The sequence below is a fragment of the Coturnix japonica genome, chromosome 4 (genome assembly GCF_054131305.1).
Source record: "Coturnix japonica strain WE chromosome 4, WE-NBRP24, whole genome shotgun sequence".
In the NCBI taxonomy this organism is placed as follows: Eukaryota; Metazoa; Chordata; class Aves; order Galliformes; family Phasianidae; genus Coturnix; species Coturnix japonica.
Genome location: NC_140666.1, coordinates 77,809,586 through 77,835,707, shown reverse-complemented (window position 1 = coordinate 77,835,707; position 26,122 = coordinate 77,809,586). Strand labels below are relative to the sequence as shown.

The 26,122-nt window shown below is 42.6% G+C and overlaps 1 protein-coding gene across 2 annotated transcripts; it reads left to right on the top strand.

The window, feature by feature from the left end:
* Positions 1–789: 789 nt before the first annotated feature.
* On the top strand, positions 790–22,869 carry LOC107313951 (ADP-ribosyl cyclase/cyclic ADP-ribose hydrolase 1). 2 transcript variants are annotated; one of them, XM_085545720.1, is made up of 10 exons: positions 790–1,086; positions 1,671–1,779; positions 4,977–5,846; positions 14,253–14,382; positions 14,866–15,001; positions 15,729–15,811; positions 17,458–17,534; positions 18,134–18,226; positions 19,506–19,592; positions 21,479–22,869. In XM_085545720.1, the coding sequence occupies exons 3-10, from the start codon at positions 5,608–5,610 to the stop codon at positions 21,582–21,584; spliced, it is 951 nt and encodes a 316-aa protein (XP_085401846.1). In that variant the 5' UTR covers positions 790–1,086; positions 1,671–1,779; positions 4,977–5,607; the 3' UTR covers positions 21,585–22,869. The 2 variants fall into 2 exon arrangements, 1 of the variants encoding a protein (XP_085401846.1); XR_014945493.1 differs by lacking the exons at positions 790–1,086; positions 1,671–1,779 and having other exon boundaries at positions 5,052–5,846; positions 19,339–19,592.
* The last annotated feature ends 3,253 nt before the right edge of the window (positions 22,870–26,122 follow it).

Here is a 26,122-nt window from a genome sequence, read left to right as displayed (position 1 = left end):
GTCCCAAAACATGTCATCAGTATGAAAGAATGTGCATGCATCCCCAGTTCAATGCAGCTGATAAGAGTGATGGGACATGGTATTTCTCCCACAATTGTTAACATGTACAGAAGCACATAACGCCGATGGGCCCTCTGCAGATCTCCTATCCTTCCTAGGAAATGTGCTCTTGTGGATTTAAAGAAATCATACCTTTACTTACAGCAAATGTAAGAACAAAATGGCCTATCCAAAACGTCTATGGATTGCAAAGTTAGTTTTATCTGAGCTTTCTGCTCTGCTGCAAAATCTAATAGTGTTTCCATTGGAACTGAAATGTCCCCTGGGTGCTTAATTAACAAGTTCAGAAACGTCCATTAGCAACTCGGGTGATAATGAAGGCATTACTGATTTTTGCAGCTAATTATTTTCAGGGGCATCTCCTCACACAAGATTCAGTAACAATGGACACTCACACAGTGACTGTTTACTTTGGAGGCCAACTACACAATGAATTTCTCCATGGATTTTCAGAAGAGATATTGTAGATTTGAAAAACTGCAAGTGTCCGAAAGTTGAAAATGAACATAAATGCACGAATGCTCATATAAATGCGGCAGTCAGTTTTTCATCTCTATCAGCAACTGTTTAGGTGATCTACTTAGACACAGCTCAGGTGCAAGTAATCACCATCCAAAGAAGAGAGATGGTTAATGCAATGGAACAGAGTTAGAGGACAAATGCATCAAAATCTTCCACCCTTGAGATGCAATATAACACATGTCCAAAGACATGTGTTTTTTTCTTACTGTGTAGATAGAGTGAATGATGAGTTACGCTGTCCTGTTCAGAGGAGATAAACCCTCACTACAGTCTGATATTTGAACTTTAACATGTGAAGATGCATTTTCTCTTCAGAATAAATTTTAAAGAATTTCCTGTGGAAGCAAATGCAGTCAGAGTAGAAATTAGTATCAAATAACAACCCAAAGAAGATGATTACAATGGGCTGAACAAGGCAGCTGGGTAATGGCAACCAGCTGAGAAAAAGAGATCTGGGAGAAATGAGTGCTGGTGTTCAAACTGCCTCACCCAGTAAGTGAAAGGGTAAGTCAGCCTATGCTCCTGGTAGAGGTATGGCTCTATCAGAAGGCACAGCAGAGATGGTTCTGGGTGCTGAGATGTCTTATTGCAGATGCTTTGTTCACAGTGGTGTGTGCAGGGCTGGATGGCATGCTGCTCTTCTCAGCTATCACTTTGTTCTACTGCTGTTCTACTTTTCTCAGCCCATTTCTCGTTTTCACTGTTCATCTCAGCTTTCTCTAAATGTTATGACAGCGATTACCCTGTGAAACCAGGAAGTTATGAAAAGTCATTGCTATTTTAATGAAAGGAAAGGAATAATTTCTTTGATTATTTTAAAAGCCTTTGCTCTTTTCAGTTCAAATTCCCTCATTCTGAAGTTCTGCTGAGCCCTGACAACTAGCAATTACAGGTGTCCACAGTCATTAGTGGCACTATGCCTACTGTGCTATCATCATAATCCAGAGCATTACGTTAAAATGATTCTTCATGATTCCTAACCTGACTCTGTAGCCTTTGAAGCAGCCTGTTTCCTCCCATACAGAGAACATCAGTGCTAATATAACTAAGTTTAATCCCATTAAAAGCAGTGGTGTTATTTCTACTAGAGCACACTCACATGAGAAACAGAAGATTGTGAGGAACGACCAGGATACAGTCAAATTCCATCAAACTTTTTACCCAACGAAGAAACTGAAGAAGAAACACTTTCTAGAGGTGAGTTTTAACTCAGGGCACTGAAAAGATGTGCAATATATTCTCATTCATATTTGTGGGTTAGTGTTATTTGGTCCTACCTGCTGCCAGATAATACTTTCTTTTCTTTTTCTCAGCCAGGACTATCTGTGTTCGTAGTAAGAAGCTAAATAATAAGTGAAAGTCCTGAATGGTCAGTTGTTGGGGATGGCTGGGGGTGGTTTTTTTGTGCCTTGCTGGGTCAAAAATGTGATCCATCAGGGAGCAGTGGAAACCATCTGCTTTTTATCTTATGATGTGCTTAGCAGTACTAATACAGGCTAGTGAATTATATATCATATAATTGCATTCTTACAGAAGCCTCCTGCTGCAATACACAATATCAAAACACAGGATGGCACTTATGTGTTTGAAGCATGTCTGTCTTCCAATCTTTTATTCCCACTTTCTGATCCGCCCAGGGACTCAGCGTAAGCTGACAGAAGAGTGGACACACCTTGCTTAGAACAGAATTAATTTAGCCTTGTCTTGGAAATTCACATAGCTTTAAGGGGTCTTAATACTGGAGTTTTATCAGACATAACACTACTTTAAAAAGGTCAGTTTCCAATGGCATACGTACCAGTCTGAGAAGCATGCAGAGCCACGAGCACTTCACTGCAGTGATAGTTACTGTTTTACTTATGCCTGCCCTGGAAACCCTCTTGTGCCAGAACATTTGCAAGGAGTGAGTTCATTCTCACATTCACACTGGGAAAGAAAGAACCATTTTCTGAAGTGCTGGCCTTCCTGCCAGCCTCTCATCTCTGCTCAGTGCTGTTACTCAGGCATTTACTTATCTGTTCCATTCCTTATACAGCTTGAGAAGTTATAAACCAACAGCAAAGACAGCTTCCAGAGCAGCTCAGCCTGCATTCACCTCATTTATTTATTCTTAATAAATTGAAACCAAACCAGAAAAGAAGGAAAAGTTTTCTCATAATGGGTTATTGATAAACAACTCTCTTAAAGTTCTAAACTTTAACTATTCCAATTGTGCCACTCAAAAAGAAACTGATTTCAGACTTCCTGAAGGTGGGTATCTTCATTACCTACAACAAGCTGCACTTTTATTGTGTAAATTGTTTAGGGTAACAAGTTCTGCTTTTCCAATGTGACATTTCCTTAGTTAGTAAAACTGAACAGCAGCAAGTTGAAAACACACACAAATAAGCATTTTGGGGAAAACAAAACCTGTTGAATCACAGAATGGCCCAGGTTGGAAGAGACCTCAAGGATCATGAAGCTCCAACCCCCCTACCCAAGGCAGGGCTGCCATCCTCCACCTTCAATACTAGACCAGGCTGCTCAGCGGCCCATCCAACCTGGCCTTGAACACCTCCAGGGATGGGGTATCCACAACCTCTCTGGGCAGCCTGTTCCAGTGCCTCACCACTTTCATATTAAAGAACTCCCCCCTAATATCTGACCTAGATCTTCCCTCCTTCAACTTAAAACCATTTCCCCTTGTTCTATTATCTACCCTTTCAGAGTTATTTTTAGGTTCCCTTTAGGTACTGAAAGGCTACAATTAGGTCACCCTGCAACCTTCTTTTCTCCAGGCTGAACAAGCCCAGCTCCCTCAGTCTGTCTTCATAGAGAAGGTGCTCCAGCCCTCTGATCATCTTTGTGGCTCTACTCTGGACCTTCTCCAACAGCTTCCTGTCTTTCTTGTGCTGGGGGCCCAGACCTGAGCACAGAGTAGAGAGGGATAATCACCTCCCTGCCCCTGCTGGCCACCTCTCTTCTGATGGAGCCCAGGATACCATTTGCTTTCTGAGCTGTAAGAGCACACTGCTGACTCATGTTAAGTTTTTCATCTACCAGGACCTCCAGATCCTTCTCTGCAGGGCTGCTCTCAAGGACTGCTCCTTCCAGTCTGTATATATGCCTGGGATTCCTCTGGCCCAAGTGCAGAACCTTGCGCTTTGCTGTGCTGAACTTCATTAGATTCACCCAGGGCCACTTTTCAGGTCTGTTGAGGTCCCTCTGAATGGCATCCCTTCCTTCCACTGTGTCAGCCACACCACCCAGACTTCTTTTCATCCATTGAAGCCAGTTCTTCTTTTACATTTACCAAAGGAGGTACACTCACTTTGGCCTGTCTCTTCTGGCCAGTGTACCTGTGGAAACCTGTAGAAACAGTCTTCATACTGTTTTTCACATTCCTTGCCAAGTTCAGTTCTGTATGTGCCTTGGCTTTCCTGACCCCAGTAATGACTGCCAAGTCCAGACTGCATCCCTGTATTCTTCCCAGGTGACACGCCCTTATTTCCAGAGCTTGTATGTAGCTTTCTTTGCCCTCGGTTTGCCCAGCAGGTACTTGCTGAGCCATGCCTGTTTCCTGCTCCCTCTTCCCACTTTCTTTTTCAGAGGGACAGAGAGCACTTGTGCTCTCAGAAAGGCATCCATAAAGAATACCCAGCTTTCCTCAATATCTTTAAGGACAGCATTCCAAGAGGTTGTGGCCAATTATATGAACAGACTAAAGTTTGCTCTCCTGAAGTTCAGGGTCCTGACCCCACTCTTTGCCAGGCCCACATTCCTTGAGATCACGAACTCAACCAGGGCATGGTCACTACAGCCAAGGCTGCCTCCAACCTTAATGCTTTTAATGATCTCCTCTGTAATGGCAAACAGCAGATCCACCAGTGCTTCACCTCTGATCAGTCTGTCCAATACCTGAACCAGAAAATTATCATCAATGGATAACCTCTTGTGTATAATAATTTATTAAACAATCACAAAGTTCAGATGCAAATACCTGTATTATCAGTAAAGTAAACAAGGAACAAGTAAAGAACAGTAATGTGGGACTGCTAAAGCAAAAACCACAAGCTTATTGAAAAGATTTAGAGGAAGAACTTCCTTTGTGAGCTCACTGGTGTTTGGGAAGGAACCCCTGCACTCATTTGGTAACTTGTGCTGTGGGTCCAGTCACAGATCACATTTCTCAGGTCTTTAGAACCCACAGGAGATGTGTCGGGAACTCCCTTTCTCACACTGAACCTTTCTCACACCAAACCCATTGAAGATAGATGCTTTGTGATTATTAACGATTTATAGTTAACACTATGGGGACATACAGATGCTTTGTCTGTTTTCAGTTGGTCTTTGTCTATTTTTAGTTTATTTCAGTCAATTTTGATGTTTCATTTTCACTTTGGTTTCTGATTAAGGCAACAGAATTGTCCTGTTTATTGAAGGAACCTCCCTCCTGCAGGGCCGTACCTTGGGTTATTTCACACCACCTCACATCCCTCAATGTGCAGAGATTATTCTTCTGGGGAATTCCCTTGACAATCATTCTGTAGCCATCTGCAGGGGTCAGAATATTTCCTGTTTTCTTAATTTCTCAAGGGATGATAAACCAAGCCTGCCTTTGTTGATGAACCCACTTATATTTTTATGATTGCTGTAATGTTAACGGATAACTGGTAAAATGGGATTCGGTTCCTGCCATTTAGGAACAAACTAACATCGAGAAACCGGATTGTGGCCGTCCTAACTCGGGTTTCACTCACTCGCGGGTGGCCGCAATTGGAATCTTAATTTAAACAAAACTTCGGGGAGTTTCCTTCTGTGACTGACTTTCGGACATTCACACCCGTAAGGCAAAAGTTCAGAACTACGACCCGGAGAAACAAACCCACAAGCAGAAGGCGCAGCAGACAGAACAGCGACTCTCCGAGCGACGCAGCGGGGCCATCCGGGGGCTGTGGGCCACCTGGGCTCTCTGGAGCCCGGCAGCCAGAAGGGGAGGCGCTGGACCGCAGCTCGGAGCTCGCTGTCCCCGCCGCCCCCCTCGCTATGCCCTCGCAGCGCGGCTCGGAGCGGAGGAGGCAGCGCTGCGTGCTGCTGGCCGGCATCGCCTTCCTGCTGATCGCCCTTGTCCTGGCCGCAGTGCTGGCCTCCATGCTCACAGGGAGCAAAGAAGAGAAGAGCCCGGAGCTGCTGAGGTGGCAGGGCAGGGGGACGACCAGGAACCTGCGGGAGATTGTCCTTGGGAGATGCTACAGCTACCTTGCCGAGGGGCACGTGGAGCTGGGGTGAGTATTGGCCTCGTGTTGAGGGTAGCACGGCCTCACCTGTGCTGCGTGCTGGGGGCTGGGAGGTAGCACGGTCCTGAAAACTCAGGCAGTGTCTGCATCATGGGGATGCCAGGTTGGGCACTGGGAGAGGTTCTGCACCATGGAACGTGCTCCTGGAGTGCTGCTGGAGTTCAAGGAGCGTTCAGACAATGCTCTCAGACACTGAGATTGGATTTCGGGTAGTCATGTGTGAAGCCTGGAGCTCGTGGTCCCTGTGGGTCCATTGAATCTATGTGGTTCTGTAGTTCCAATTGTCTGTGCCCAAGTGGGGTTTTTAAGGAACCTGTGTGCAGAAGGAATGTGAATGTTGGTAACTCTGGGTTGAGGGCCACCTGTAAGTACCTATTGCAACTACTGGGCAGGCAGCTAAAGCCAGAACTGGATCCTCACAGCTTGGAGTAAGGAGAGGTGACAACAGTTCACCAAATCCTGTCTTGCCAATAGTCCTGAAGTGTTTAACTCTGCATTCTCGTAACCAAAACTAAACAGGAAAAGGAGGTGGTTTGGCCTGGATTTATAGAATGGACAGAGATGTTGGGAAATGCAGTGGAGTTATTGGAACCAGCCATTTTCAGCTTGTGGGAAAGACTTCTTCCTTCATGACGGGATGGTGAGCAGTGCTGGCATGGCAGCCCTGGGCACAGCCTACAGCCAGGGCCCTGCTCAGTGCACTGGGGCACTGGGTGCTGTCAGACTGTGCAGCTCACATAAAGGTTCCCCAGATCCCTGTCAGAAATTAGGGCTGAGAGCTGATTTTCTGCTTTCTGTCCCCACAAGGAAAGGCAGAGTACAAAGTATGGAGAGCCACATGTTCTCTGCAGGTAATGGGGACACTGAGCCCCTCAGGATGGCTGGGAGAGGACACAATCCAACCATCAGCCCATCACTACTGAGCCCAGTAAATCACATCCCTGTGGAATCAGCCATCCTGCTGTGTGTCCTCAGTAAGCTCCAGTGGGCATTTCCACTGCTGTGAGCCTTCTGACGTAACCATCCTGCTCTTTGTCTGCGAAAAAGACATTTTCAACCTCTCATTTTCATAATATTGAGCCAATGAAATCAAAGCTTTTGTTTGGGTTCCATCTTCTCTTGGACAGTTCAAATAAGCTGATTTGCAGCATTTGAATGAAAATGAGCAGGTGGAAGATCATGGCCAGAGTGCACAGTTTAATGTGTGCTATACATTAAGTATAAACACCTGAGTAAACACCTGAGTGCTCACAGTGTACATGAGGGAGCTTCTCTATTTATAAAGCTCCTGAAGCTTTTACAGCATCACATACAGGTTTCTAAGTGCACATCAATTGATTAAAGAAAATGGACTCAGGTTTAACTCAGAAATTGTTGTTCATGTGTTTTTGTTCTCAATATGGTTACTAGGAATCATTTGTTTATTCTTTTTTATCACAAACTCATGATCAAAAGTTTTCTAACAGGAGTGTTTTTCCAAGGCGTAATCTTTTGTGCTATGCTTAATCCAGCAATGCTTAATAGCTCGAACAACTTGTCTGTTGTAGGGTTATTTTAAACATTATTCTACTTTTAATAAAGAAACTGTGAAATCTACCTAAGAGAGCAGCAAAAAGTACGAATATTAACATGCACCTGCAATGTTCAGGAGTTTACTGGACAGAGAAGTAAAACTCAGGAGCCTCCTTCTTTGGGAATCTGACCTTAGATTCCCCGTTTCTGGTCCTACTGTGATAGGTGTAGGTTGTAATGTAAGTAACTGCTCTTATCACTGACACTTTCTGATAATAAAGCCGGTGCCTTTAGGACACATCAGAGAGCCCTCCATCTTTCATCCTGTGCTCTTTCATCATTAACGTAGGCCTTGGATCTTCCATTGCCTGGGATCTTTGGTGTACTTCATCAAAGAAAGGGAGTAGGAGCATTGAACTGAAACTCAGGCATTCCTGAGAGCTGATCAAGCTGCGTCCTGCACTCAGTGAGGTCTTTTGTTGCTGCTACTACTGTGGGAACCTCACTGCCTTGCTTAAAAATCTGATGTTTTCCTCATCAGTTCATCCATAGTCTGTTGGAGTCTTTTTTAATCTGTTGCTTACATGTAATTTTTTCAAAGCTCTGCTTCTAGTAAACTCGTGTGTTCTCTCATGCTTTTACTTTTTTATATATATACCAGAGCCACTGAAATCTCTTGTCTTTTCTATTCAAAACATGCCCCAAATCCAGCACCACAGAGGCTCCTGGAAGGACTGCTTCTGTCTGTTGCAGAGTTTCATTGAGCACCACACGTGCAATCAGATTTTATCACATGTAGTTGCATCTTCAAAACCAACCAAAAGCTCAGGTGCTGTATTGCAGTTTCTCTAGTCTTACTTTCTTTGGCATTAACAAAAGATGCACGTTTTACTTTCGCTGATCTTGCTGTGTTCCCGAACTCATCCACCTCGGCTATTGGTATGCTTTGTAGCTTTGTCTGAGGCGGTTTTGACCACAGGAAAGAATTTGACCTCAAATTGGTTCGTTTTCCTTTTCCCAGTTACACGGGCTCCCTCTTCTGGCTAACACAACACTTGCTATCCTCAGGTTTTCATGCAGATAGTAACAAACGCAGCATGAAACCTGTTGCTGTGAAGTTAACGGCTTTGATTTGTCTCTGGTTTGGGTACAATTAACAATTAGTGACCTTGTGAAGGAGAGGGAAGAAAGGTCACGGTCTCAGAAACAATAGTAATGCTTCATTTTCATCCTGGAAATGAACTCATCTGACATTTGCAGCTCAACAGACTCGTTATTAGCAGATAGTCGCTATTCCCCCGCAGATGTGCAGTTGCTTTCTGATTCACTCAAGCCAAGTCAAGTCTCCAAGGCCCTACTGCTTCAGCATGGCCAAGAGACAAAGCAGATCTTTTTTTTATCTAAACTTTGAGAGAACAACAGGGATATAGGCAAGGAGCCACCTTGGTAACTCATGTGGCTGTGCAGGCCCAGCCATCGCTGTGTGTCAGCGTGGCAGTGCAAAATGGTGGAGGTGCAAAGTGTTTTACATGCAATGCTGCATGGACATATACCGTAGAGGCTGACAGCATCTCTGTGACTTTTTCCTTTCATTCTCTCCCCTGCTAACTTTTCCCCTTGCTATTATCTAAGTGCTAAAAGCACTCTTTAAATCAGCTTTGTCCGACTTCTCTTTTTTTCCCTCATGTTTGGAGGTATCTCACTTCATAAAGTGCCTTCTGCCACTTGATGGCAGTGTTCGCCCGGCCTTAGCTCCTCGTTCTCAGTTGCAGGGGTCCAACTGCAGCTGCCAGGGCTGCGACTTGCTGCACCACCAAAGAAGTGACACGGCAAGGCTGGGAGAAGGGAATGGGCAGCAAGAGCAGGTGCAAAAAGATTTAGGGAAGAAAGCATGGAGCAGAAAGATTCTTGGTTACAGAGGGATTCCCCTCAACACAGCATACTTGGCGTAATATTTGAGCACGTAGACTGAGTTACTTGTAAGTTCACTGAGAAATAAATTGAAGATGAACATATAAACAGCACCACTGTCTCTGGCTACTGCAAGAGGCAGATAACTGCATAGCCCTCTGTAGGGAATCTGCTGTAGCAGGGGGGTTGGACTCAGTCTCTGGAGGTCCACTGCAACTGCTACAGTTCTGTGAGTCTGTGATAAACCGGTAGGTAGGCAAAGGTGGGTCTGTTAGGTGCAGAACTGGTGCTGCATCCTTTAGTTCTGTCGGCATGGAGCCTCCAGGCATTTCAGTCTCAGGTGCCTCAGACTTGAAGCACACTGTGAATGCTTCTCTTTTGGGTAAGGAGTTTTGTTATATCCATAGAACTTCTCACTCACTTTTTAGTTTCTAAGTGCACAGGTGTATACTTGCATTATTATTTCGGCTGCAGTGGTAGCAAATGAGAAGGGTGCTGGGGTGAGTGCCTGCACAAGGCAGCACCAACCCTGATGAAAGCCAGCATGACTTGCCAGCTGAGGCCAGAGCCTCCCACACCAGCCTCAGAGTCTGTTTGCCCTATGAGGCTTAGTCCCTGCAAAGTCTTTCAAATCTCTGAGTAAAAACCTCGAGGTGACACATCTTAAGGCAATACTGCTCTTTGTAAGGTGTTTTTTAGCTTCCACTGTCAGCCCAGTGATGAACTTAAAACTACTTTTTGGTGCAGCTGAAGTCACCAGGGACTAAACTCATCCCTGATATTATACCAATTCAATCAATTTCAATTGGAAATGAATGTGGTCTGTCATGTCCAGTTAAAAAAGAAAAAGAAAAAAAGAAGAAAGTAACACTACACAAAATTAATAGTGATTTCCCAGGTATCTCAATGCCATTGTATTCCTTTAAGGGCAAAGATGCTCTTTCAAGGTTAGCCAGATGAATGTACTGATATGCAAGAAACAATGATGCAGAAGCTGTCTGTTTTTATAATATGTCCATTAAAGTTTGGCTTAAAGGATAGCAGCTAATGGAAATGTTCTTGGCCCCGCATTCCTTTTAATAAATTTATATGATATTCATAAAAAAGGTAAATGGATAGAAACACTCAAATTCACTGGATAATGCAACCTCCACTCAAACGTAGGGATAAAAGTGCAGGACATGCTTTGTCATATGCATAACATTCTTATTTCAGAAGGAAGTGGGGTGTTGATGGTGTGTATTTGTATCTCAGTTCTTGTTTCTTGCTGTGCTCAGTTCAGGACACAGAGCCTCAGTTCTGCAATCCCTGTGTTCCAGAGAACAGACTGCAGCTTCAGTTCCTGATCTTACAGCAGGTTCCAGAGTTCCTGCTGAGCTTGTTAAGTGTTATTTTGAATTAAGCAACGTTTCTCAAACTATATTCATTAAAAATATGCATTTGAAAAAGCACCCAAACACATAAAATATCTGTGCACTTATTTTATCTGTCAGTGAACTTGGCTTAAATATTTCAGATTCTTCAGTGGAATAAAAGGCCTTAAATATTTCAGTGTAAACAAAGTTAGCCTTGAGGGAGCAGACTCATTATTGCAAAAATAAATGCATATGATGTTTGCTTGATGCAGAATTAATATGCAATCCAAACCACACAAAACCAACCACGGGCATTGCTGTGTTCCTGTAGGTGCTCTGAGAAGGAAAGCGGAGGCTGTGAGTGTTCACCTCAAGCAGCCCAGGACATGCAGAGAGTAAAACTGTAGCACAGTGGAAAAGCCAACACTGCTTTTCCAACCAGCATCAGGAGAGCTGCTCTCCTCTGTGTTGAGAGCAGCCCTCAGAGAATTCTTCATTCTCAGATGCTTTTTGACAAGGGAGGTGTTCACCTTTCAATCAGAAGGTGCTCTTGCTAGAACTGTTAGTGTACCAAGTGCCAGCAGACTTTCCTTGTTATCTTCAGGAGAACCTGAGCTTCAGCACACCTCTGCTCTTACCTTTGCTGAATGTAAGTACTACACAGCAGGCAAATGTTTTCTTTCTTTTATTTCTAGTGTATATGTCAATAGCGAGGCTGTAAAGAATTCAGTCTGTCCCAGAGCTGGGATTCACAAATCCTAAAACTTTCTCACTGCAGTTGTGTATCAGCCAAAACAATAACTCTCTTTGGCTCTTAAGATGTGAGGTGAAACCTGTGTTTCCTACCAGAGAAACAGCCTCCCAGAGCACACCGATGAGTTATTCTTATGTAAAAATTGACATGTTGATAGGAGAGGGTAGTGAAATATTCTTTAGCTTTTGTAGATTTGTTTGTTTTTACTGTGAAGATCTGTGCTTAAGCTTCTAAATAATGCTGGAATCGAAAGGTCCATCTTTATGCCTTATCATTCTTCTGTGTGGAACAAATAAAAGTCCCACACTCATTACCAGCTGTAGAAGATCTCCCCTTGTTTGAAGGCTAAGCCCTACCTCTTCTGTGACATTAAACATGGCTTTGCTCAGAGCTGTCAGGACTGTGGCTGAACACTGCTTTCCCAGATACTTCCCTGTGAGGTACCAGAGTTAAAGTAATGAAGATCTCTCTGGGATGCTTACAGAGTTTGCAGCCAGAGACAAGCTCTTTGAGAACAGAACATAATATGCCAAGTTAAGTTCTGCTTTAACTTGTTCTCTGGAGCAACCAGCTCTGTGGGTCTGTAGAGGCCCAAGAGATGCTAGTTTCTGTGCTTTGTGAAACATGTGAATGCTCCCTCACATGACCCTACTACAGCAAAGCAATCTGTACATTGTGCTGATAAAACTTGGGGGCAGAGAAGCAGCTGGCTGTAACACAAGAGATGTTCTTAAATCTTTGGGGTAGCCAACTGTGGAATGAGAATGGCTGTAGCCTCCCAGGAAGGACAAGGAGTATGTTACAATACACAAGCTGTAATCAAGCTGCCAAATATGAGTAAGAATCCACGTTAGTTAGTTTGAACCAAATAACCAGTATCAAATAAGATGACAACTTAGGTTTGCCACCGCATAAGTAAAAGCAGGGTGGAAGGAAGGCCAGGACAATTTGCTGTGGATTGCCCAATCCTTTCTGCTATGACACAAGCGTGGGCCCTGCAGCATATCTGGTAGGGGTATTCCTGCTGCTCCGTGGGGCTGCCAGGTACCTGCAGCGCTTCTGGACACATCTCAACAACACCAGACCTTCTCTGCCTGTGATGTTTCTTCTCCATCAGGCTTAGGAATGAGGAATGGGTGTTCATGTCCAGACACATCCCAGAACAGTGAGGAAATGGCTGGGAACTGAGAAGTGGTTCTGGGTCCCACTGTCATGACACGGCTTTCTGTAATACAAACAGATCATTGTGTGTGTTTCTCTTTACCTTTCTGATGCTCAAAAAGCAATCTGGATCAAATTAAGCAGCAGGAATTATAGAATCACCAAATCAAAGAATGGAAGGGAATGGGACCTTAAAGATCATCCAGTTCAAACCCCCTGCCATGGTCAGGTTTGTTACCCACTAGGAATGTCACAGAGCTGTAAAGTGTTCTGAAATCCTCAATGAACTACTGCTAATTTCACTTAATCCCTTTAGAATCCCTCTTGTTAAGACTAATCAAATTCCACCTCATGCCTGTTACCTGAGTACCCACAGGTAAGGAAGCCTGCAGCTCTGTGTGTGTCACATACTAACTGATCCCTGCAGTTGCTCTGAAGGCATTGGTGTCTTCACCAAAGACAAAGGCTGTTCTTCAGACAGCTACTTCAGGCAGTGGTAACACCCCAGGAGGGGATTACAAATAGTGGAGAAATAGTGGATGAGTCAGAATTAGCCAAAGCAGCTCCTTTAGGCACACAGACATGGGGTAATTAATGCAGCTTTTTGAATTTACAGAAAGAAAGGGAAGAGAAAGCTGCAGAACCATTGCATGGCTGTCAGTGAATGGGGCAGGTATCCAAAATGGGCCTGAAATGAGTTGGCAGGTATTAATTGGGAATCATCATAATGCAATGTTTTTGTTATTTCTTCAAGTATGAGAAATCAGATGTCCTGAGCAGACTCACACCCTAGGTGCTGCAATGTCATGGAGCATGGCACTATGTCAGTGCACAGAGATCATTTCTTGTCAGCACCATGCAGCAGTTTCCTGTTAGTGTGGAATAAGCAGAACCCATCCTGGGTATGCTTTATTTCCCAGGCTGATGAAGCAACAAGCTGAGAGTGAATGTAGTCTGAGGTGTGTCCTGACATCCACTGGTTCCCCTTATATATATGCAGTGTGATTCCTCTGACTCACACCAGTGAGTGCAAAAGGGCCAGAACTGCTAATATGCACCGACTTTAAAAAAAATCCCCTTGAGTCGGTGTGCATGATTCAGATCTCTATGCTTGTACAAGTCCGCTATGGCTTCAAAAAAGCACTTAGCTGCAAGCAAGCCCTTAACTGCAAACAACATCAGGTCCAAAATATCCAGACCTTTGCTTTTGTTTTAGGAAAAAATGTAGATACTGTTCAGTAGACTCAAGGAATCATAGAATAATAGAATTATAGAATGGCCTGGGTTAAAAGGGACCTCAAAGATAATCTGGTTTCAACCCCCCTGCCATGAGCAGGGTTGCTAACCACCAGACCAGGCTGCTGAGAGCCACATCCGGCCTGGTCTTGAATGCCTTCAAGAATGGGGCATCCACAACCTCCCTGGTAACCCAGGAGGGCAGGTAGACTCTGGGCATAGTTTTGGCTCAGATGAGTGGTGTTTCAGAACTGCTCATTCCTCGGTTTATACTTGATTTGCTGAAGATACTCTGCTTTTTTTAATGCGTAATGTATGTTGATGCTTGAACACAGAACTCTTTAAAAATTTATCCATAATATTTGAATGTAACAGAAGGAAATCCTTTCAGAATCATAAATATTAATAATTATTAAAGATATTTAATAATAAATATAAATTAATGATGCTTCAATCTTTTGGCAGAGACAGGGATTGCCTTAAAATATGGGAATCGTTGAAAGCAGCATTCATTCACAAGAATCCCTGTAATTCTACAACAGAAGATTATCAGCCTTTAATGGAGTTAGCAAGTCATCCAGTACCCTGCAACAAGGTAACAGCAGGATGCGTGGTGGGCTGTGCAAGGGGGATTGCTGGGGAGCAATGCATCTGTACAGTGCTCTGAGCAGTGGATCTTTTTCATAGTAACTGTTGATGTCTATAGAAGGACTGTTTTGCCAGGATGTCTGATATTTTTTGCCAGGGTCATCCTGGTTAAGCTGAATTGATGTCCCTGTTCCCTAGGCTTGCAGCTCTCGGTAAGGAATATGCAGTCCTGCTGTCAAAGGAATGATGCTTCCAAAAAGCTGCTTTCCCATCTGCAGTTGAAAAGCATACTACAGACTGTATAAATATGCTATGTGAAATAGTAACAATTTTTCTTTCAGAATGCTTTGTAGGCTGAGCACATCCATTTCTGTGAAAAATAATCACCCCAAAAATTGGGAAATGGGAGCAAAAACTTTCTGTTTTTCTCCAGGAAAATTTCCTTACCAGCTCGAGTATTATTTATTGTGTATTTTACCTTATTTCACAGTCACTGTTTTGGAGCAGGACGTATGACCTCGTTCATCTTTATTCGAAATCCAATCGTCATTTCCTTACCTTGGAGGACACGTTCCTGGGTTATATGCTTGATGGGCTTTCATGGTGTGGAGACCCCTCAGCTCCAGGTAACAAGTCCTAACTTTTGCAAACCAAATATGCATACTTGAATTTCAGATTATTTTCTTTTATATATGTAGACATAAATACTGTCCATTTTCACATATTTTTCTTTTAAAACCACAATCATTTTTTCTGCTCCCATATTACAGAAGACTGAAAATAATGTAATTTAAAAAGCACATTTTTTTTGCTACCAGGAAGACATTAAGTGTTTCTGGGACTAATGATCCCTTCTAGCCCTCATTCTCTATGTCATTTGGTACCTTTCTTTAACTCCCGGGGGACAAACTGCAAAACAAAAAAGAGCCCTGGTCATAGGCCAGGCAAAGTGAGGGAGAAATATGAAGGGACCTGGGGTTATGCTGCCCACACAGTTCCTGGGTTGATGTGTAAGATTTGCAAGTTCTAAACTGGGCTGGAATCACTGGATATATAAGGCAAAATTTGATTTTTCAATACAGTCAGAAAGTGTTTGTCACAAACCAACCTGGCTCTGCGTATTGAGAAATACATGTTTTCTGTACTAGGTTTTCTGAGAATTATTTGCATATGGGGCCGCCAGCTGCCTCAATGAGACATGTGAGTAAAGAGGAAGACCTTTGAACACATGCAAATTCTCTTTCCTCCTAGAACCCCCTCATGTAGCCAACTTGTTTTGATAGGGAACAAATCTGTATTAACATTTTAACAATATTCACTCTAGTCTTATTCTATAAATACGTTTCTTCTCAGGAATCAACTACGAATCTTGTCCAAAATGGAGTGAATGTGAGGGCAGTTCTGTCTCTGTATTCTGGAAAATGGCATCCAAGATGGTAAGATCTAGAATAAATTTCCTCTCATCTGAGAATGTTAAAAGGCATAAAGTTCCTGACACTGTCAAAAATCTAAGTTTCCAGGTTGGAAAGTTCACAGGAGTTTTAGCTTTAGGTGCCAGCAAGTATGAGTATAGAAATCTTCTATCATACTTTATATAATGGGACCAGAACCGTCAGCAGAGTTGGGCATTTTTACTGTGGGCAGAGACTACATGCCAGAGTCTAGGACAACACTTGGCTTTACAAATAAGGCTTACGGTAATAATTATAATAAAAGCCTTAATTAAATCACAGACTGAAATTACAAAATTATAGAAACTTAGAACTTGTTGATGTTGAGAGCAGCTCCCAGACTACCACAGCAAGGGGCTCAGAGTCCCTTTGCTCCTTCCCAACGTACTCCTGAAGAGGATGTTCTCCCACAGTGTTACCTTCCAGGGTTTCTATGATGTGCCCACCTGTATGCGTGTCCCAGCTCCGATCAGATGAATGAGACATTGCTAGACTGAGTTAAGCACTTGGCCTGATGTTTTGGAATCAGCACTTTGAAGAATGCTCATTTCACACATCTGCCAGAAAATATATATGTATATATATATATATATATATATATTCTCCTTTATCAGTTTAATTTTATGTGTCTCAGAAAACTTTAGTCTTGATGTGACTATTAATGGATGACTTTCTAGGTGCAGAACAAGCATTAATGTGTTTGTAATATCTCACGCATGTAAGAAGAAATCTTCTCACCATAATGCCTTGTGTGCAAAATAGCGTCCATAAAGTTTCCTAGCTCAAAGCATCTTTGATGTATAGTTCTGGGGTCAAGGAGGGATATACCACCATACAGAGTGAGGCTTGCTGAACTACAAGCTTTTTACTCCAAGTAGATTTAAGATCTGCTAAAACAGACACATACTGTGTAAGAAAGTTCTACATAATTAAACTATTCTGAACCTTCACAGCTCTCAAGCTGGTTTTGAGACACACTGTTTATAAGTAAGAGGACTTGGTGAATTTGATAAGTACAGTCATCTGTATTAAGCTTTTCAAAATCGTTTGTCCTACCTTTGGGTTATGTATCTGGAGTACTGTGATTGCATGTATTTATATTTCAGTGGCCTTGAAATATTTGGACACAAGTTTAAAGAACAAAAGAACAATTACATGATCTAGTAATCAGAACTTGTGATGAGTTTTTCTATGATCACTGGAGAGAAAAATCCCAAGCCACAAAAGTACAGAGTGTGAGTCACGAGGTAGCAAGTATGCCATGTTTTGCATGCCCTTAAACTTGAAGTACTTCTGTTGTGGCACATCCTCACTACTGAATTTGAGGCAGCCTGAGGATTACTCTAAGTTACTGAGAAAGCAGGTAGCCCCATTGGACAGCTATAGCTGCTGGGGCTCTGGAATGTTGCATCCCCTTTTATAAACTGAAAGCAGTGACAGCAAGGTGATGCAGCTTTACGTCAGTACTGCTGTAAGAATTTGGAAGCTTTTGTTTGCATGGACATATGTAGAAACCAGGGGCCAGGTTCTCTACTTGTGTAAATCAGTTGGGATGACTTCTAAGAAATTAGAGAACTCTCTAGAGACGTGGCATGCAATACCAGATTATCATGTCCATTTGTTTTGGTCAGTTTGCAGAAGCAGCGTGCGGTGTGGTTCATGTGATGCTCAATGGATCAATAGAAGCGGGAGCTTTCAGAAGCAGCAGGTATACCCAGCATCCGTGTTTCTGTTGGACATGCGTGTCTGTCAGCAGGTTCTTGTCAGTGAGTTCTGGTGCAGAATGGATTTTGGTGAATTTGTGTGGGAATCTAAACCACTGGCTGCTGTAGAGTCGATGCACTTTACTCCTACTATACAGTGACTCTAACTGAAGTCCTTTTCAGTGCATATAGGTAGATCTTTAGTATGATATTACTGCACAAAGTAGCTTTATTACGTTTAATCTAGGTTTGCACACCATGTTATAGGAATTACATGCATCTAACTGCTTGTGGAGCTTTTTAGACTGTGCTAGCTCATGTTACTTGGCAGTAGTCTCGTATAGTCATATTGTCTCATATGAGTCTGTTCTGGTCAGGAGAATAGCCATGTTCATTTCCCTTGCACCAAACAAAACTCATCAACAAAACTAGCAGGAGAGCAAGTACTGCAGATGGACAAAGTTGAGTTTGCTTCTATCTGCACAGTTTCAGAAGTTCTCATGTAAGTGAAATAAGAATGGAGAGAAAATCTTTTTCTACCAAGAATGTTTACATTAGTAGAATTCTTACATTACTAAGAGTGTTTCATGTCCCATTCTTACAGTATTTTTGGAAGTGTTGAGGTCTTTAACTTAAATCCAGATAAAGTCTCTGAATTACGTATTTGGCTTATGCATGACATCGGTGGACCCCAAAGGTAAACTGTTCTGATACAAAATGACTGTCTAGCATTAACCACCGTACTAAACCTGCTCTGAAAACCTGCTTTGCATTCTCTCAACTAGCTACTTACGTTATTGGAAAGAATAGCACTTTTACAGTTGTTTTTATTAGTCTTTTCATAGTTACAGCTTGTCACTCATAGCTAGGACACAGTGATGATACTTTCCTTGCTTTCAAGAGATAGTGTGACACCGTCATTTCAAACACTGAAAAAGGTTGCCTAGAAAGGTTGTGGAGTCTCCATCCATGGACATATTGAAAACCCAGCTGGGTCCTGGGCAGCCTGCTCTAATTGACTTTTGTTGGACTAGGTGATCTCAAATTGTCCCTTCCAACTTAAACTACTCTGTGATTCTGACATTTTTAGTAATAAATCTGCAGTTTAAATGCTTATTGTGGAATTACTGTTATCAGAACAGTGACCTCAAATCACGTCTGAGCCTTTCTGAGTGACCTTTTTCATTCTGTTCAGATCCCTTGCAGACTTTTTGCATTTCAAGCACTGAGCATGAAGTTCAATGCCTTTGACTCTTATCTTCAGAGGTGATTCTGTGATTCACGTGTGCGTTGCTGTGGTTTCTCCTGTTCCTAAGGGCCCCACATGTCAGAGGCAGCAGCTTTGACACATTGAATCAGTAAGGAGGCCACAGTGTGTCTCAGGTACTAGCATGGACCCAGAGAGACCTTTGCTCAGACAGCAACAATATCAGTCGCAGTGTCAGCTCCGGTGTTGCAACCCTTCCCCTAGCATAAGCACCTGCACTCAGGAGTTTTTCTTTGCCATACAAGCTGATGTATCTATAATAGGCTCCCAGTTGTGTGCCTATCAGCTTGTTAGCATGCCAGACATTGCGGTGACCCTCTGCATAGTGGCTTGCTGAAGGAAAGGGCATAGGCTAATCTGTGCATTAATTTCCCTGTATGTGCTGCTCAGTCCTTTCTACCATGATTTCCCAGCATCAGAAAAATCATCACATTCCTCTTTCTCAGCAGCTGCCACAACCTGGTGCCCTGCCAGCCTTCTTGACACATCTTCCTCCTGTGCCAAGTTCACAAGTGTTTCCACTTTATTTTCTGTTTCAACAGAAAAGGAGGGAGCTAAGAACATGTATCGCTTTTGTCTTCTGGTTGTATTTCATGTTGGATCAGTAATAATATCGTTGTTGTGGACAAAGAAAAGCTGGCTGTTTTCTGCTAATGACATGTGTTAGGACACACAAAGATCACAAGTAACAAAAGACTTTTATCTCCAGCGATTCCTGCTCAGGCCATTCCATAATGAAGTTAAGAAGCATCTTAGAAAAACGAAATGTTAAGATCACCTGTGAAGACAATTACAGGTAATTCTCAGTGATGTCTACTTGCTAACATAGCACTGATATCCTGTCCCCCTCCCTGCTTGACACTGTCTCCTGGTTTACAGGAAATTGAGCAGATTGCCCTCTGATTTCCATCACATCTCTTTGAAGTGGCTGTGTGCTTCTCTCAGCCTGCCACTTGTGCTCTTTACCTTGTTCTCCAGGATGTTACTGCTGCTGGCCTTGCTCGGTTGCCTTCAACGCAAAGGAGCAATGCAGTCTCCTGCAACAGATTTTCATGTTATCAGTCTTTTACTTACAATAGTAAACTTTCCTTCCAGCTTTGTGAAGATAATACACTGTGTTAAGCATAGTCCTTATTTCCTTCAATGTAATTCGAGGTGTTTTTTTTTTTTCCATCCAGTTGCTTTATCAGCAAGTGAGACATAAGACACGATAGATATTATTAATTACTATAAGTCCCAGTTGTCAGGTGAGTCCAGAAAACAGAATAGCCCAAGTTCTGACTTGACTGAAATCTCTGCCTGCCTGCTGAGAAGTTACGAAAGCTTGAGAGCCATTGTCCCTCTGTGTCAATTCAGAGATCTTTACAAAGATGAATAATGTCCTCTAGTGAGCTTAAATAAGTGGCTAGAGTTCAGTTTTACTCATAAAGCTCAATAAACATATCTTATCTGCCAAGAACAGATTTTCAAAGCAAATAACTCATACTTTGATAGGAACATTTCCTAAGTAAACATTTCTATAAACCACTGAGTTCATGACATTGGTTTTAAGTAAGGGAAAGGTTGCCTGCAGAGGAGACATTTGCCTTGCAAATACCCTATGAGGCACTAGGATTTTACTCATGAAAGCAGAGCAATATAGCCCTGTTTAGATATTGCTGAACCTGGTAATGAGTGCTCTGCACATTGTGAAAAAAACATTACTGGTGTGGTGCATGAATGTACAGAATTAGGATGCTCACATACTCTCTTTCTCTTTGGAGTACAGTAGTCTTTAACCAGTACTTCAAGACTTGTAAGCTGTGTGAACTATTCTAGCCTATGCTGAAATAAGCTAAGGGGAAAGGAAGGAAGGGGAAATATGTAATAATTTAGATTCCCTTTGGCTCAGCACAAGAAAAAATCTTCAAAACTTCATGAAGAATGTGTTGGCACTCTCCTTACTGTGACTCACAGTTCATATCTTAAGATAGAATAAGAAGCAGGGCTTTTTATCAGCACTCAACTAAGCATCCATAAGCAACTATTTAGAACAACTCAAACACTTTAAAGTTATTATTTTGGATACAGAGCAATATTAAAATATTTAATTTATGTGTTCAGTAAAACTCTTTAGGATGGACTGGACTGAAGTCATGGCAGACAGAACTGTGTGGATCCTTACTGGCTCAGCATCTGGCATTCAGTGACATATAGCAATTGATGCTGGTCGTTATCTCTTGCTGTTGTGGTTTTCTTTAAGTGTTTTCCACAGGTAGTTCAAAAAAGGGGATGTACTTGTGCCAAATCCTACACTAGGATTTTAGCAGCAGCTGTAGAGGATGGCAGTAGGGGCTGCCAGTAGATAAGCAAGATGGTGCACTCACAGCATGGCAGCAACTTTGTGGTCAGTGAAAAGTATCTTCTTTTCATAATTGCTCTTGCTGTCACAGCATAGCTGACATGTGGAGTGTTCACACTCTGCTTTACTTCCTAGACATTCATTTTTGTCTCCAGCTGCTATAAACGCTAAAGATATGTCTGCAGCATTATGCAAGAAAAGTTATCTTAAGAAAAGACCTCTACTTGATAAGCACAGGTGTAACGTACACTTTGACTTTCACATTGCATTTAATATCTGTGTGGTTGCTCTGCTATACTTCCACGTGGCTACTAAATATTTGTTTTTGTGTCTTATCCCAGGCCAGTCCAGCTCCTTCAATGTGCACACAATCCTGACCACCCAGACTGCAGTTTTTGCACCAGCAGCACAGAAGCTCCTTGGAACAGAGTGCTCCACGCTATATAAGACTTTATTTGTGCTCAAAACTGAAAAGGACATGGCTACGTAGCTTACTGTGATAAATAGCACCATGGTTGTACAGAGCCAATAACCCAGAATTCTTGCTGTGATACTAACAGCCAAGTGGCAGGAGGTGGTATTTTAGCTGCAATTCCTGTACACAAGCAAACAAGCATGCTGTTTCAGAAGGTCCAAAGGCATGTTCAATAATTGAGGATAAAAGATTTGTTCTGGTTTGTTCCTCCATATGTAGCTACTGTTGTTCATAGAGCATCAGCGCAGGGGCTGCCTTGGGCATGCACAAAGAAAGTTGCCAGTGGAGACAGCTTGCTGTGATCTGTATGCTGCTTCAGAAGGGCTAGAAGGGAAATTCCCTGAGCAGGGAATATTGCCCATTGGCATATGTTATAGACACCCATGTTTTATACAAAGTAGAGGAGTCTGTGAGGAAGACCTGGGGTTTCTCCCCCTGTAGCTGTATCTGAAGGTTGGATGTTTTGTTTATTGGGCAGTACCTTTGAGTCAGGCAGAGCCAGGCAAGGCCCTGACCCTTTCTCTCACGGACTGTGGCACCTCTGAGCAGGCAAAGCAAGTAATGGAAGAAGTAGAGCAATTCTTACCTCCTAGTGAGTAAGCTGCTTAGGAAATGGCAGAGCTAAGCAAAGAAGAGACCAGAAACTGCTCAAAGCGTTGCCAGCATCTGTAAGAATGCATTTAGTGGGTAGCTGGGAAGAGAAAATAACAAGACTGACTCAAGCATTCCTGTTAAAATCCTTCTGGAAACATAGTTGTAGCTCGGATAGCATTTTATTAATATAGCAATAAGTGTAAGCCTTCCAGCTTTCAGGCCAGATCTTGGCCATCCACTGGCATCGAGACAAACATCCAGAGGCTGCTGCAGTGGGAGCCTCTCCTGACCCCAGCTGTGGAGGAGAGGTGATGCCTTGCTGTGTGTGACTCCCAAGCAGCACACAGAAGGTTGTAGTGCCATGCATTTTAGTAACCGTGCAAGCTGGTACGACTTCAGGCATCTCTAGATGGACCTTTGCTCTGTAATATGGGGTTTTGTACTGGGTGTAGGTTGACCACACCCAAGACTTCACCTATAATGTTTACATGAATTACATGGGTTTTTTTTATATGTGTAGTCTGTAATGTAATGATTAGCTGCATTGTCTCAGATGCATATTAGTGTTTTTAAATAGGCTATTTCTGTATGTAAGCCAATAATTTGTCTTCATGCTCACTTTTGTACCTTTTCTGGTGTAATAATAAAATGTTGGCTGTCCAATCAAGGTCTCTAACAAAATTGATGATGGCAAACACTGCTCATTCAGCTTCACATTCTAGTGCAAGTGGCCCCCCACATCTATCTTAATGCCATTTGTCCCCTTCTGGGCATGACCAAAGAATGGAAGAGATCAAGCTGGTAGAAAAGTATGATGTGCCACAAGGAGGGGTGTTCAGCAAATAGCTTGGGAACATTCTAGTTTGATCAAGTTGCATTAAAGTGCTCACAGCACAGATCTGCTAGATGTATTCTCAGATAGCGAAAATATAGTCGTATGACTATCAGCTGGGTAATAGCAGCCAGAAACACAGTGGAAAAATAACTTGGAAATTCACTTAAAATACGAAACTCCACTTATAATCACCCAGGAAAGCAGAGACAGGCCACAGGGCATACCCTCAGCAGGCTCCTCAGGCTGCACCCTTTCTCCCTCCTCTGTCATGCACAGAGAAGTTACTGTCTCCGTAGGTGGCAGAAAGTGAAACATCCTGTCTTTATCTTGAACACAGATATCCAGATACGTATGCTGTTCTCAGCCGTATTAGCTAAGAAAGATTACTGTTCTTATCAGGGGTTGTGTAATAAATCTTCAAACAGCAAACCTGCGCTTTTGAAAAATGCAGTGTATGCTCAGTGCAGGCAGCTGTGCTTGTGTGAGTGACCGCTGTGTGACACAGGTCATTGGCATTGGCATTGTCCCAGCAAAAAGCCTTGCAGGTGTGCAAAATAACACACTAGCACAGAAACCTAAATGAGAAATTAACGATGTATTTTGTTCCACTGCCTAGAAGAAAAGTTTCTTCATGTATTTTGAAATGCGTCCAGTTTTGAAAATATGCTTTCAATCTGATGAAGAGAGCCTCTGTCACAACTTGTTCAAGATAAATGGGCCAGGTTGTGCCCCGGGCCCATAGCAAACAGAGCCAACAGCACTGCTCGGAACGCTCATTACTGTGTGATAAGGTGCTCTTGGCTCCCAGACATGCACTGTGCTGTGCAAGCTACTTCTGTGACCCTTCTAGCACAGTATTTGTGCTCCCAAAGCCATGGCTGTACTTCACCTAACTAGAGCCTGCTATCACTGAACTTAGTGTAGAGATTAGAAAACTAAAGAAATACAGAAAAGTCTGTTCTCTTTGCCAGTTGTTGCTTGACCTTAGGTGTTCACCATGAATCACAATGTTTGATTTAAAACACTTTGGCCTCTTGTAGGATCAGGAGGCTCAATAGGAGAACACAAAAAGCCTGAATTCCACTTAGGTTCTTATACCTCATATTTGCTTGTGGCTGATGCCCATGCTTCTCGTCACTTTCTCTACAGTCACCCTGCAGAACCACTGGCTCCCTTCAAGACTTTTGTGTGTGGACAGAGGTGAAATCAAGCTGTGAAGGGTTCTTGAATTTGTTTCTGTTTGTATGGCAGTATGTAATGCAGCAGACCCAGATCCCCCTAGACACTGGCAACTGGGGTCTGCTTTTGTATAGGACTTGACATAGCTGCAGCTCGCTGGGACTACCAGCCAGAGGTAGAACCCTCACCTGGGATGATGTGGGCCACCCTTCCTGCCTGGACATGGGGAGACTCCCTGGTACTCGAGAAAGTGACCCTCAGACATTTTCTTACATAAAATATCCCCAAAGAAAGAGTAGCAAAATGAGATCAGTGAGATTAAAGGCAGGAAAGCCTGCCAGGACAGTAATGAGAATGGGCTGCATCTCAGGAACTCTCTTAATTTCTTAAGACAGCAATTAAATATGATAGCAGACTGATCCTTCCTATTAGGTAGTTTGAAAGGAAAAGTGCACTGGCTAATCCAAAGAAAACACGTTGCATGTAAAACAAAAACAGATGAAAAGATGAAAATACTAGTGAGAATGACAGAAAATAGGTGAGAGACTAATGGTTTGTATAGGAGTGGGGAAGCTTCTGGGTGCATGTGTTTTGCTTTCTTACTCTTCTGGAAATACTGACGGCACTGCAGCCAGACTTGGGACTTCCACAACTGAGTTCTGAGCCCTGGGAATTTCAGCTAAAAGTCTCCTTCTATCAGCAACATGCCATTCTGTGTGGACTGAATCCTTTTTGCATTAATCAACTACATTTCTTTCCAGCTGTATCGAATGCAGAGTGGAGGTGGGGATTTATTGCTGCTTCTATTAGGGAATTGCACTGAGGCACTTTGCAAGTGATTTAATATGCGGAGCTGAGATTTCTTGCCTAAATAGGTGGAAAGATGAAATCGTATTTTTAAAAGTTGAAGTCATGAGGAAGAACTTCTTTACAGAAAGAGTAGTTAAGTACTGGAATAGGCTCCCCAGGGAGGTGGATGAATTGCCATCCCTGGATGTGTTTAAGAGCTGTTTGGATGTGGTGCTCAGGGATACGATTTAGCAGAGGGTTTTTAGAGTCGGGGTACTGGTTAGGCTGCGGTTGGACTTGATGATCTTCAAGGTCTTTTCCAACCTGGGTAATTCTATGATTCTATGATCATAGCAAGGCAGCTGATTTCAGCTTTTTTGCTTTGTCCTGTCATGCCTCTGCTTTGTGCATTAGGATAAATCATCCTTTCCAGAAGGGCCAGTAGCCTCATGCTGTTTGATAATGTCAGGCAATGAAGTATCTGCTCTTCCCGTGATAGCCTGTTTCAGCAATTAGCCTCATTATTGAAAATGAAAGTAGACTTTGCCAATATTTGGGTTCCAGCAACTTCTTGTTCTATACTAAAGATCTTTTGTGTTCTTGGGAAGTTTAGTTTCTTCTTGTGGAAAGAATTCTTCCCTTTTTTTATGCTGTTGAATTAAAGAGATCAAACCTTTTAGGCATTTAAAGATAGCACATTTGCTAGACATACTGACTTTTTACTTCACTCTCCCATTATTCATTATTCTTCCTGTGATGTGGAGAGATATCTTATAACCCCTCTGGCATGTTGACTATTGGATTAGACTGACATAACTAGACCGAAATTCAGTCCTTACTTTTACTGTGTTTAGTGCTGGTGTGTCATAATAAAATGATTACAGAAAGTTACAGGCTTATTAGAGGAGAGACTAGAGACTGATTTTTTTACTACTGAATATCAGAAGAACAGTTACTTTGACACTCCCTATAGAAGTGTGTAGACTTTGTGGTCAAAACATTCAGCTGAAGAAAGAGCATTTATATGTAACAATGTACTTACAATGCAGACTATGTATATAAATTAGCTTTTATTATATATTATTAGTCTTTCTAAACAGCAAAAAGACCTCA